Genomic DNA, 11,780 nt, shown 5'->3' with positions numbered 1-11,780 from the left:
CGCACACCCGCCCCCGCCTTCGTCGCCCCGCGCCCGGCCGACTTCCGGTGGGCCGTGAGCGACTGGCAACACTGGCGGCGGCGGCGGCGCCGGCCGTGCGGTGGGAGGCTGGCGGCCGGCCGGTGCTATCGCGGCTCGTCTCTCATGAGTCTGCGCCGGCCGCCGCTGATACCAGTATCGGTCCGGGCCGCCTTGGACCCTGACCGTGGCCGGACGGACGCCGCGATACGGCCGGAATGGGTCAGCGCGGCGGCGGGGCCACCCCGTCCGTCGCATGGTGGTTGTGGTGGTTTGGCGTATAGGCCGCGCGTCGACGTCGGTACCGTTTGGCGTCCGCGGCCTGTGCTGTCACCCAGCCTACCCCGCCCCGACCTGGTCTTCATCCAGCCCATTGGCGAGGGCAGAGTGAACTGGACGGGGGTGGGGGAAGGGGGGAGAGGGGGAGGGGGCCGTGTGGTACCACACGGCCCCCTCCCCCTCTCCCCCCTTCCCCCACCCCCGTCCAGTTCACTCTGCCCTCGCCAATGGGCTGGATGAAGACCAGGTCGGGGCGGGGTAGGCTGGGTGACAGCACAGGCCGCGGACGCCAAACGGTACCGACGTCGACGCGCGCCTATACGCCAAACCACCACAACCACCATGCGACGGACGGGGTGGCCCCGCCGCCGCGCTGACCCATTCCGGCCGTATCGCGGCGTCCGTCCGGCCACGGTCAGGGTCCAAGGCGGCCCGGACCGATACTGGTATCAGCGGCGGCCGGCGCAGACTCATGAGAGACGAGCCGCGATAGCACCGGCCGGCCGCCAGCCTCCCACCGCACGGCCGGCGCCGCCGCCGCCGCCAGTGTTGCCAGTCGCTCACGGCCCACCGGAAGTCGGCCGGGCGCGGGGCGACGAAGGCGGGGGCGGGTGTGCGGGGGTGCACACGTGGTGGGCGTCACTCGCATGAACCACCGGCACCGCCGCCGCCGACGCTGTCTGACGGTGGTTCAGGCGGCGGCCAGCCGTCCGCGGAAATGATCGCCGCACGGCCATCGACGGAGTGGCTTGACGACGAGTGTACAATCCCTCTCAGTGTAGAATCCCCTCGATATGACGCCACTACCCACACGAGCGCGCCATCCCCGCCCCCTCAATGTCTCACGACGCCTCTCCACGGCACTCACCTTGGTCTTGAGCGCGTTTCGGCGGAAGAACGCCTTGCAGCTCTCGCAGGTGATGGCGTTAAAGTTGTAGCCGAGCGCCTTGTCGCCGCACACGCCGCACTCCTTGACGGGCCGGGCGGCGGCCGGCGAGCCGGCGGCGGCGGCCGGCGGCGGCGGCTCCGTCTCGGCCATGCTCGGGCAGTACAGGCTGCCGCCCAGCTCCAGGCTGCAACAGACGGCGGCCGTCAGCGCTCGGCGTGCGGCGCGGCCAGCCCGCGCCCGACGGCCATTGTTCGGCCGCTGCCACGGCGCCAGCACGCCGCGAGCGTGACGCCAGCACGCCCCGAGCACGGCCCGGGCACGGCGGGGGCGATGCGCCGGTCGAAGACGCCCGCTGACCACGCCAGGAATCGACCGTCGCCACAGCGCGCACCTGACGACAGCGACCGGGAGCAGTGCAGGTCGACACAGAGCCGCGGACGTGATCGTTTCGGCGCTCCAGCGACCGACCTCGTCTCGACGGCCAGCTGCCGGCCACGTGGGATTGAGACACAGCGTTTCGGGTCGCATCCCTGAGATGTTGCTCGTGTTTACAGACCAACGGGAAGCCTTTGCCATGGTTTGCCGCATCACGGTATTGACGAAATGATCGACACCCAGCGCTGTTTGACTTAACGACCTCGTTGGTATTACACCATGTTTTTTATGGAAGGCCCCCGGGCGGCAGGGGCGTAACCTAACAAACTCTGCTTGGCTCCCGCTCTGATCTCGGCACCCATCAAATTAAACACACGAAAATGCCAGAAAAGTGAGCGCCCGGCGCCCGGACACACTGACATGCCAGCCATTGCCTGTGGGGGGTGCCCGAGTTGCGCTGGTTAGTGGCCCGGAGCTCGTGACCGCCGGCGGCGGATCTGTATCCCGCGGAGGATCCGTACCCATGGGATCCGGGCCCGCGTAGGATTCCAGTCACGCGGGGAGGGACGGGGTCAGCGGCTATTCCGTGTCCCGTGACGGTTCGTAACCCTTAGGGGATCCATGTCAAGCAGGGGTCCGTGTCCGACGACCGACATGGCAGGCAGTGTGTCCAGTCGCAGGCTGCAATGCTCACCGGTGTGGAACCCGAGGGCCCTGGTGCCAGCAGCGTGGGATACGCCTGGACAGCCAGAGCGCCCCACGTGAGCGGATGAGGGTGTGTGGTCATAGTCACGAGCCGCATACGATAGTGCGAATGGGACACGCTGTACCAGCTGTTAAGACACGTACGGGTGGCTTTGACTGGGCTGATAATGTCCTGACTTCGAGCGCCTGAAACTCGAGACGTCATTGAACGTTGGACGTGGCGTCGATGGAGGCTTTAGTTTCGCCAGCCGGCTTCAACGCTTTGTGCCGTTACTGCCGTTCCGTGTCACTGGTCCGTGTACATACTGCCACCGGCCCTGTACTATCAATGTATTTGCATTGGTATTAGGTACTGGCCAATGATCAATAACCTACGACATACAACAACATAGCCAACAATGCCGTGCTGTTGTTTGCGTGCTACTGTTTTGCTGTGCAACAGTCGTTCTTACGTTGTTACTCTCTACTAACCTGAGACCGAAATACAGCCAGGCAATAAAAGACGGTCCCGCTGCTTTTGTTACAACGCGAACATTTCATGCAACATTCGACGATTAACAATGACCACAGCCTACCCCCACCCGCTACCGCCGCCATCACATCGGGCCACAACGTATGCCTGCTATTGGAGGCCATGCGGAAGTTATTCGTCGGAACCACGGAACATTGCCTCCAACACCTTTGATACGGTGAATTATGTTGGGAGCCATTGCCAATGTGCTGGAACGAGCAGAACGGCACTGGGCAACATATCTGCCGCCTAGGGTCCCTGTGTAGAGATCTAATTCAATCACGCATTTCGATTTCACTCCAAGCGAGTTATTGTGAGCCATCTAATTACAGTAAATTATCCAATCATCAAATAATATGGACAAAAATGGCACCGCATGAATATTACCCGCCGGCGATGGTCGACTATATTTTCACACAAGGTGTCCATAGTACCTCGCTGAAATGTACACGACAATAAACACGGAGTGACATTAAGACCCCGCTAATTCAAAACACTTTCCAGGACCGCAGGGCTCGCTCGTGTCTCTTCGCCGTCCGATACGCAGTTATGATCGACACGCCCTCCTTCAAGTGGCCCTGCCGTCTGAATATAGAACAGCCTCCAGCAGTATAACCCAGCTTGTGTGTTGTAATAGTACGACCGACAGTGGTATTCGCCCCCCCCCCCCCCCCCCCCCTCCCTCCGCTCACTCTCCAGGTTTCCAGCATGCCCACCTCCGGAGACAAATACCGCGTGCGTGATCATACCCCACGCACGGACACAACCGTCCCCGACTTTTCCATAACCGCCAGCGACCGAAGCATGACCCGAGCGGGACCCGAGCGCGACACGAGCGCGACACGGACACGGGGTCCGCCGCTGAACCAGACGCCCGCGAGCCCGCCGGTCAACGCCTGCTGTCTCCTTTCCACACGCACGAGGCATGAAGCACGAATGATGGAGTCTTCACACGCAACCGAGCCGGAACTATAGGCTCACGTTATTCGAGCGACGAAGGTAACATGTTGACTGTTTGACTCCAACGTGACGGGACAGCGTCCCTCCAGTCACCTTGTCAGACCAGAAGCCCGGTGACGGAAGCTGCAGTGACCTGGTTAGACCAATGGCATGTCCTGATTAGACCAATGACACAGTGACCAAGCGTGCGCTAACCTGACCCGATCGGCAACAGAGGAACTGAAGCCGCGCTAGTATGGTCAGACCAGTGACCCAGTGACGGAGGCTGCAACGGGGGCCGGATCAGTGACGAGTGACGGGCGCTTTTCACGCCCGCGACCTGACCAGACCAGTGTCAGAGCGCCGCGGGCCACCAGGCCAGTGTCAGAACGCCGCGGGCCATGCTATTGCTGACCAGACCAGTGACATCAGATCGGGTGAGCGGCGAGAAAGCGTGTCGCCACTCGGCGGCGGTGTCCGCAGCCGATGTCTATCGCTCTATCGCAGCTCTGTTTCCCAAGACCTGTAAAACTCGCGGCCCGACCCGGCGCGGCCCCACCCGCCCAGCGCCGACGCCGATTGGTCGGCCGCTGGCCGCAATTTGACGGCCCCTTGCTAACGAGGACGGCGGGACGCGGCCGCCGCCTGGAGCCGGACGAGAACGCGTGCTGTTGCGCGCGGGCCGCCCATGACCGGACAGACAGCGGGACAAACGCCCAGCTCCGGCGGCAGCGCGCCACGCGCCGCTCGGCCGACTGCACCGCTCACGACGCCACCGGCAGGCAGCGTGGAGCGCCGGGTCGTTAGGCGCCCTTACGCGCAGCCGTCAGGGCCACTTGGAATACGCCAGGGGCAACCCCATGGCGTTTTAAATCGGAGAACGCGATCGGAGACCTACATCAACGAGGCGCGAGCGCTTGCATTGCCCCGCGCTGTGGGGAGGGGCAGAGCGTGAACGCATTGCCATGCGGGGTTGATCCGCCTCCACCTTCGTGATGGTCACATGTTATCGCCAAAGTAATCTATTTAGAGTCCCGAAGTATGGTAGCTCTTCCATTACTTTTGGGTTTCACATAGTCCAGGGCATTAACTTCGCATCTTTTGCCCACACCAGTGACCTGGAGTATTTCCGTGGATGCAGGCTAGCATGGCAATACGGGACATAAAAGCTAACGTCTTTATTCCCACTGAAAGACTTAGCTGAATACTGAATGCCCTCCTCCGCTCTCTTCTGAATACCCATCCGTTCTCTTTATTTCAAGTGTTTGCATCCTTGATTTAAAAACAGCTTGTATTCTCAATGTGTACGCCCTTGGGTACACGATAGTCAAATCATCGTAGAGCAAAAACGCAGGAAATACACACTCTTCACTCCTACATCGGTCTTCAAACTATAGGTCGTGACCAAGTTTGAGTGGCTCGAATTTCTTGGTCGACTGGGTGAAGGGTGCACCCGAATCAAATGCTTCGATTCTCATATGTCTTCTCACCGTAAAGCGGATGACATATATATGTCCTGATTTGACCCTGACGATGACGGGATCAGTCGTCTTCAAGCTTTCTCACCGTAAAGCGGATGGCATACATGTGCCCCGATGTCACCCTGACGAAGACGTGATCCGCCGTCTTCAAGCATTCTCTGTACGATCACACACGACAGACATCCTTGACTCTGTGACATAAGACGAGACTTGCGTCTGATAAAGAATCACAAAACCGGAAAACGCAAATAATCATCGATAACGTGGACAATCCTGTGCTCGGATATAATCGTCTGAAATCACAAAATATCCACGCATTTCGCAAGACCAGCTTTTCAAATCTGCCCCCATTTCGCACGGATCTAGATACGATAAAAACCGTATGCATCTTTATTGTTGCCCCTCGGGAGAAGCGTATCACGTCCAACCCCATATAAAGAAAGCCGTCACGCCTCACGTCGTCACATTCAATGACGTACGAGGCATACCACCGCATTTTTACATTCTAATTCGCTCTTTTTTATCCATGGCGTCAACGCTGATAGCACGAAAAATCACGAACCAGTTCACGCTGCATTCTCAACGTCCTCGTCAATTTCCCTTCTTTTGCGCTGTAGCAGGTCCTGGCTGTTTGCTTATTCAGCTCACCGCCAGCAGAATAACACTCCAATGGCTGGCAGGCTCTCCTTAAAACAGCGCGCTCCAGCCACCACAAATCACTTAAACGTGACTGACAGACGAATAAACATACTACAGGGATGAGATGTACTTCAACACGCTACATTTATACATGGTAAAGTTGCAGTCGAATGAGTCCACCTCGCTCCTATCGAGGAATAAAAAGGATTAATCCCTCGGCAGCTTGCGGAGAAGACCGCCGTTCACAGCATTCACACGTGCCCCTAGCACGCTGAACACCCTGTGTGAGGAGACCAGTCGAGGCGGCGCATGACAAGACAAATGTCGGAGCGCAACTTCTGAGTCCAACTTTCACCAAACCATATTTTTTAAAAATACAAGATCATGCTGAACTATCCGGGAAACTACTGATTAAATTTCCAAATGGCGCGCGTCATTGTACGACAGTGAAGCGGCAAGTCCAAAAGATGTGTAAGTTACCAGCCGAATGAGGAACTTGTGCTGCACTGATCGACCCGCGCTGTCCAGGCTTTGGCCACGTCCAACCAGATCATGCTGCTAAACTCCAGCACTAACATGATCCTGGCGTACTGCGAGCTGAGATGCCCAACGGAAACCAAGTCACTTGCTTCTAACTTCCACAATCGTCGAGGAGCGGGATGAATTACACAAGTTCTGTCGAGGCCTCTCGTATCCACCAGTGGTGCTTTTCAGATAATTTTGGCCTGCCTACGGTAGCCTGAAACGACCGAACAAGTAGGCCCAGTGCTCTGCCAGCTCGGCTAACTTTGTTCGAAACATGAGCGGCAAAAGTGAGCTTCCATCAACTGTTTCACCTACGTCTTGAATTACGCAGAAATGCTTGCGTTCTGTTACGTTCACAAAAGACAGCTGCACTGATGCGCGCATCGTCGTCGTCACTGGGGCTTCAGGACGCACTGGGCTGCTAAGGCTGTATGGCGTCGCCTGCCTCCCACCCTGGAGGGACGGGCGGGCGCCTCCGAGAGGCGCTTCCCGGGGATGATAAGAATGCTTCAGTTCGTGACCCATTCAGTCTGCGATTAGCGCTCTGAAAAGCGGCCGAGTAGTCGGTATATGCGACATCCGTCTGGCATCCGTCTGATATGGCCTTCCACGAGCGAAAAAAAGAAACTAAGTCGTAGTGCACGAACGTTTTTAGAGAAACCGTATCGATTCACGCGTAGAATAACAGGTACGACAGGGAGAAACGGCACCTTGCGCACGCCACTCCCTATAACTTGTCAATCAAAGGAGGCAGGGAAACGGATCTCAACTTTGAAGGATCAGCGTCCATATCCTTTTTCGGTGATAATGATGTATGTGTGCCTCCACCTCTCCGGGAAGATACTCGCACACACCAAGGCGTCAAACAATCTTTGTGAGTGGTAGCACCAGCTCGTTCGCACACTCCAAGGTAATTCTGGAGCTCGTGTTATCTGTATAACAGGCCTTATTGGGACTGATCGAATCCAGAGCTGATCAGACAGCAGCCTCGGACACATTGAATCGGCTCAGTGGGTCGGCATGATATGAAGGCGCGTCGGCAGACCCTGCACGGCTGAGCAGGCAGACTTCCCAGCCAATGCAGCTGGAGTACGATAGCACAATCCAGGGCATCGGACGTCCAGCTACCATCGCAATTGTATACGACAGGTCAAATGCACAATTATCGTTACGTTTTAAAATGGGGAGGATCGCCTGGTGTGTGTGCTTAGATCGTCGTTGAACATTTGTAAGCATTTTAGGTGTGGAATATCCGACGGATAATTAGACTGACCGTTTATAATAGAAGGCACTTAAAGCGAAGAGACTCATGCACTCAAAATGGGTCATAGGATAGTATGAAATAAAAGTTGGGTTGTGGATGGAAAAAGGCGGAAGCACATTGATTTCGGTAAGGCAAAAAGCACATATTAAAGCAACGTGTACCCTCCCGGGGACTTCTGACGAATTCAAAACTAATGGATGAAAGAAGCTGGTTTACATCAAAAGTTTTCATTTCCAGACCACACCAGTCAAAATTGTTACCACCTTTTCCGAGACATCAGAGGAGGGGCCAGACGCACCCGGCGTGCATTTCGAACCAGCTCCAACGCATGCCCATTGGGTTTGGGAACCATACATGTCTCAGGACCAATTTGCAGTTCATTCGGGATCAGGCTTGAACTCTATCTGGATAAGCAAACTATAAGTTTGCATATATGTATATATATATATATATGAAAAATATAAATATACATATGCATATATATATATATATATATATATATATATATATATATTTGTAGATGGTTTCTGCCACAATTAGCACAGATACCGGAAAGAATTCACAATCAGTGGTCACGACAGGTCAAAGCGATAGAAGATCTGAGCGACATCACCCTTCTTTTAAGCGGCTGTGATTTTTATTTAAGACTTAGTTAGTTTCTTGGTTGCTATCTATCTAAAAGCAACATACCTTTGAGATATCATCCTAACGTAAGTCGGATGAAGGTGACGACATCAAAGTCTGAACTTCTTCCAGGAGGCAGAACATATGATAGCTGATTTTCGGCGCGCTCCGGAGGTGCTCAAAAGCTTATCCAGTACGAGCACGAGAAACGGGTAGTGAAGGTCAGGGAGCGGCCAGGGTCCGTAGATAAGGGCCCGCGATCCTGGTCAGGGCCAATGGTCAGGGTCCGCGATCCCGGTCAGGGCCAATGGTCAGGGTCAGCGATACGGGTCAATAGTCTAGCCACCTGAACCAGAACCACTGCGCCCCACAAAAACATCCCATCCCCAAACAGCGCGATGGCGACGCTTATTAAACAGATCGGGCCGACTGGCGACGAAATAAACACTCCACATTGATCACACACACGGCCACCTAACATACCGGTCAGTGCACCGGGCTCGCCAAACCCGCTTACGCTGTGTACGTCTGCCAGACCGTGCGGCCGCCGGGAGCCCAGCACGGCTCGGTGGCTATTGCATCGACCAGGGGAACGCGTGAACCCGGCGTTAAAGAAGGTCGTGCACGGTTACTTGACGTTCCATATATCCAATGTGCACAGCTCTGACAGCCACGCGACATCCAAAATGTAATCCCGATCGGCCGCCAAAACGGAAGGTGACAGCTTCCCCGAATATGGAGTATGCAAGACATACAAAAGAGCATTAGCAGTCTATCTTGTGGCATATGCTAGGTGCTCTCCATGACGCGCCGAGTAAAGACGGAGCTGGCGTCTGAGCGCATGATATATCAGCAGATCCACCGATATATCAGAAGGCATCTACGCTGTCTGTCGCACGTGCCGTGCCGCAGTGGGAGGCGCCAAGTCACGCAGCTCCAAATGCCCGGCTGCTCAGCGCTCGCGGACGCGTTGTTTAAACGACAGCGGTCAGCAAAACCCCCTCTGACCCTGGAGTGCTCCTCCGTCCAGAAGACAATGAGGCCTGCCCCGAGTCGCGAACTGGCGGCGATCTTTCCCACAGGCCGAGCTCACCGCTGGAAACCGATGGTGAACTGGTACGGGATGGGTCACGAATCCCTTTCGAAACGCCACATTGCCCCCAGAGGACGCTCGGCGCACACGCACGCGTGAACGCGTGCATGACAAGCACGTGTGGCTGGGGCGTGCGAATCCACGCGGCTCCGTTCGACGCAAAACAGAGGATTCCGAGCGGCAAAACAGAAGAGGCCGAGCGGCAAAACAGCGGCAAAACAGAAGATTCCGAGCAGCAAACAGAAGAGGCCGAGCGATGCCATTTGCGCACCAAACGATGATTACACTAATCGAGTCCAGATACGCCCGACAGTAGACACCAAGTCGACGTAACACAGCACTCACTGCGTCATACCACGCCGGGGTGCGCCAAGAAGGCAGAGAGAGTGTCAACAGACCGAGCAGACGCGCCATCCACTCTGACGCCGGCAAAGCGGGCCCGTCGCAACGCTGGTCCACTCGCCAGCAGACGGAGCAGCCGTGGCTGCTGGGTGGATCGAGACAGATCTGCTGGGTGGATTGGGACAGTCGCATCGTCTCTTGCCATGCATACCCCAACCATGAGATTCCCTTGCTCTTCGGTGAATACCGCGCGGGCAGACGACATCGCCGCTCGCCGCAAGGCCGGCCTGAACCTCCCATCGCCTGCCTCCCACCCTCCGCTGGTCTCCGAGTGTCCTGCGGCTGACAGCTGTGTTCGGCCGGCAGCAGTCTGCCGCTGCCGGCTACGGCCGCTGGTCGGACCGCCGCCGGGCGCTGAGGTCAGGTCGCCCCGCCTGGGGCGACGGTGGCCCGACGCCCGCAGCCAATCAGCGCCCGGCAGACGGGGGCCTGGCGCCGGCCACTCCAAACATCACCGGCGACAGCGCACAGCGGCGTAAACACAATCCCACTCCAGCCGCTCAGGCGAAGGGGGCGGTGCGACGCACCGCCTCAAGTCCCCGACCCACGGGTCGACGGTCAGCCGAGAGACAAGCCGCCAACAGCGCCACGATGGCTCAGACGCGCTGACGAACAGCCCGCGAGCCGGCGAGGGTCGCAGTCGAGTCGAATCGGCGGCGGCAGAGCGGGGCGACTCGGAGTCGACCCCTAAAGTGAAGCGCCAGAACCCTTCGCCGTATACAATATTCCGAAAACAGCCAGCGCACCCACGCCTCCCACAACGGCACCCGACGACCCCATCTCAGACGGCAGACCCCAGCAGCGACACTTGGTCGGGCGGTCCGACCGGAGCCGGCTGCCGCCGCGCCGCGCTCCACCGCTCACCTGTCCAGCACCTCCTCCTTGATGGTCACCTGGGGCTGCGCCATGTCCGGTACCGAGTAGAAGCGGTCCAGCACGCCCGTCATCCAATCCATGGCGGCGGCGGCGGCGGCGGCGGCGGCGGCGGAGGCGCGCTCGGGCGGTCGACTGTGCGCCCCGGCTCCGCTCAGGTGACGCGGCCACTATCGCGCACGCGGCGACGAGCGCTGAACGGGCGGCCCAGCCGGACTCGTCGAGTCGGCGAGCAGGGGCGTCTCGAAGGGCTCGGGCACCACTGCCGGCACGGTCCCGCGGCAAGGCACGACCTCCCACAGACGCAGCGAGCAGCGAGCAGCGAGGAGCCGCAAGACGCCGGCGAGTCTGCGCGCGTCCCCGCCGAGTGGCTGGTGAAGGGCGGCGGGGCGCGGTACCAGCTGGAGCCGGTCTACGATCGGAGCCGGGTGCCGACCGCGCGTCCTCCGCCAGCGCGCGTCGTCGCCAACTGAGTCACGGCTTCCTGTTTCCTCTCGGCGGCAGCGCCGGCGTCAGCTGAGTTCCAGCGCGGTGGTGACGTCACTTCCCGGCCGGTCACGCGCTAGCCGGAGGTCCTCCAGGGCGGCGGTGTTCTTTGTAGGCCAGCTCGACCGCGAGGCGCCGAGTTCTGAACGGCTCGCCGCGTGCTTGTACGACGCAACGGAGGGCTGCGCCGGGCTAAAAAAGTCCAGTTGAATGCTACATTGGCGTTGGTTTTGTTCGCCAAGGTCGGATTGAACATCCACCAGCGTCATTTTGAAAAATTTAGTTGAGGCGGAAGGAGAGTGAGCGCTGACGGCCAAATCATCTACCAAACTGCATTCCTTACCGGCTCTATTTGTTTCGTATAGCAAGCCCAGGATGGTGGTCGAAAACTAGAGGACTGGCAGAGCGGAGACTTGGTGGGCTGCTCCCTACCCCGATTCGCAATGTATCGGAGCTACACAAACACGAACCTTTAACTAACTCGTCAGCACGCCATACCGTTTTTGTAACACACTGACGTTTCCATCGAATTCGTGATGGTTAACCAAACTTTTAATGCACGTTAAAGTGTGACTAACTGCCGATCGCCTTCCCACGGCCATATGTCCATGACTGCGTCGGCAGCTGCCGACTCGAGTCGCTGCTGTTCGGGCTTGCCGGCCGTTTCAGGGCAGCGC

At 58.0% G+C, this 11,780-nt stretch overlaps 1 protein-coding gene across 1 annotated transcript in view; it reads right to left on the bottom strand.

Annotated features, from left to right (window-relative positions):
- The window catches only part of LOC119089300 (vitamin D3 receptor-like), a 17,926-nt gene extending 7,204 nt beyond the window's left edge, over positions 1–10,722 (bottom strand). Inside the window, exons 1-2 of the mRNA XM_037211966.1 lie at positions 10,609–10,722; positions 1,166–1,370 (exon numbers count right to left, since the gene is read on the bottom strand). Coding sequence (XP_037067861.1) covers positions 1,166–1,370; positions 10,609–10,700 — 297 coding nt within the window. The 5' untranslated portion in view covers positions 10,701–10,722. The remainder of the gene's footprint in view (positions 1–1,165; positions 1,371–10,608) is intronic.
- Between the last annotated feature and the right edge of the window lie 1,058 nt (positions 10,723–11,780).

Source organism: Pollicipes pollicipes, unplaced genomic scaffold, assembly GCF_011947565.3.
Source record: "Pollicipes pollicipes isolate AB1234 unplaced genomic scaffold, Ppol_2.1 Scaffold_3087;HRSCAF=3621_pilon_pilon_pilon, whole genome shotgun sequence".
Classification (NCBI taxonomy): domain Eukaryota; kingdom Metazoa; phylum Arthropoda; class Thecostraca; order Pollicipedomorpha; family Pollicipedidae; genus Pollicipes; species Pollicipes pollicipes.
Note: the sequence above shows the minus strand (reverse complement) of the source record. Positions and strands in the feature narration are given on the sequence as shown.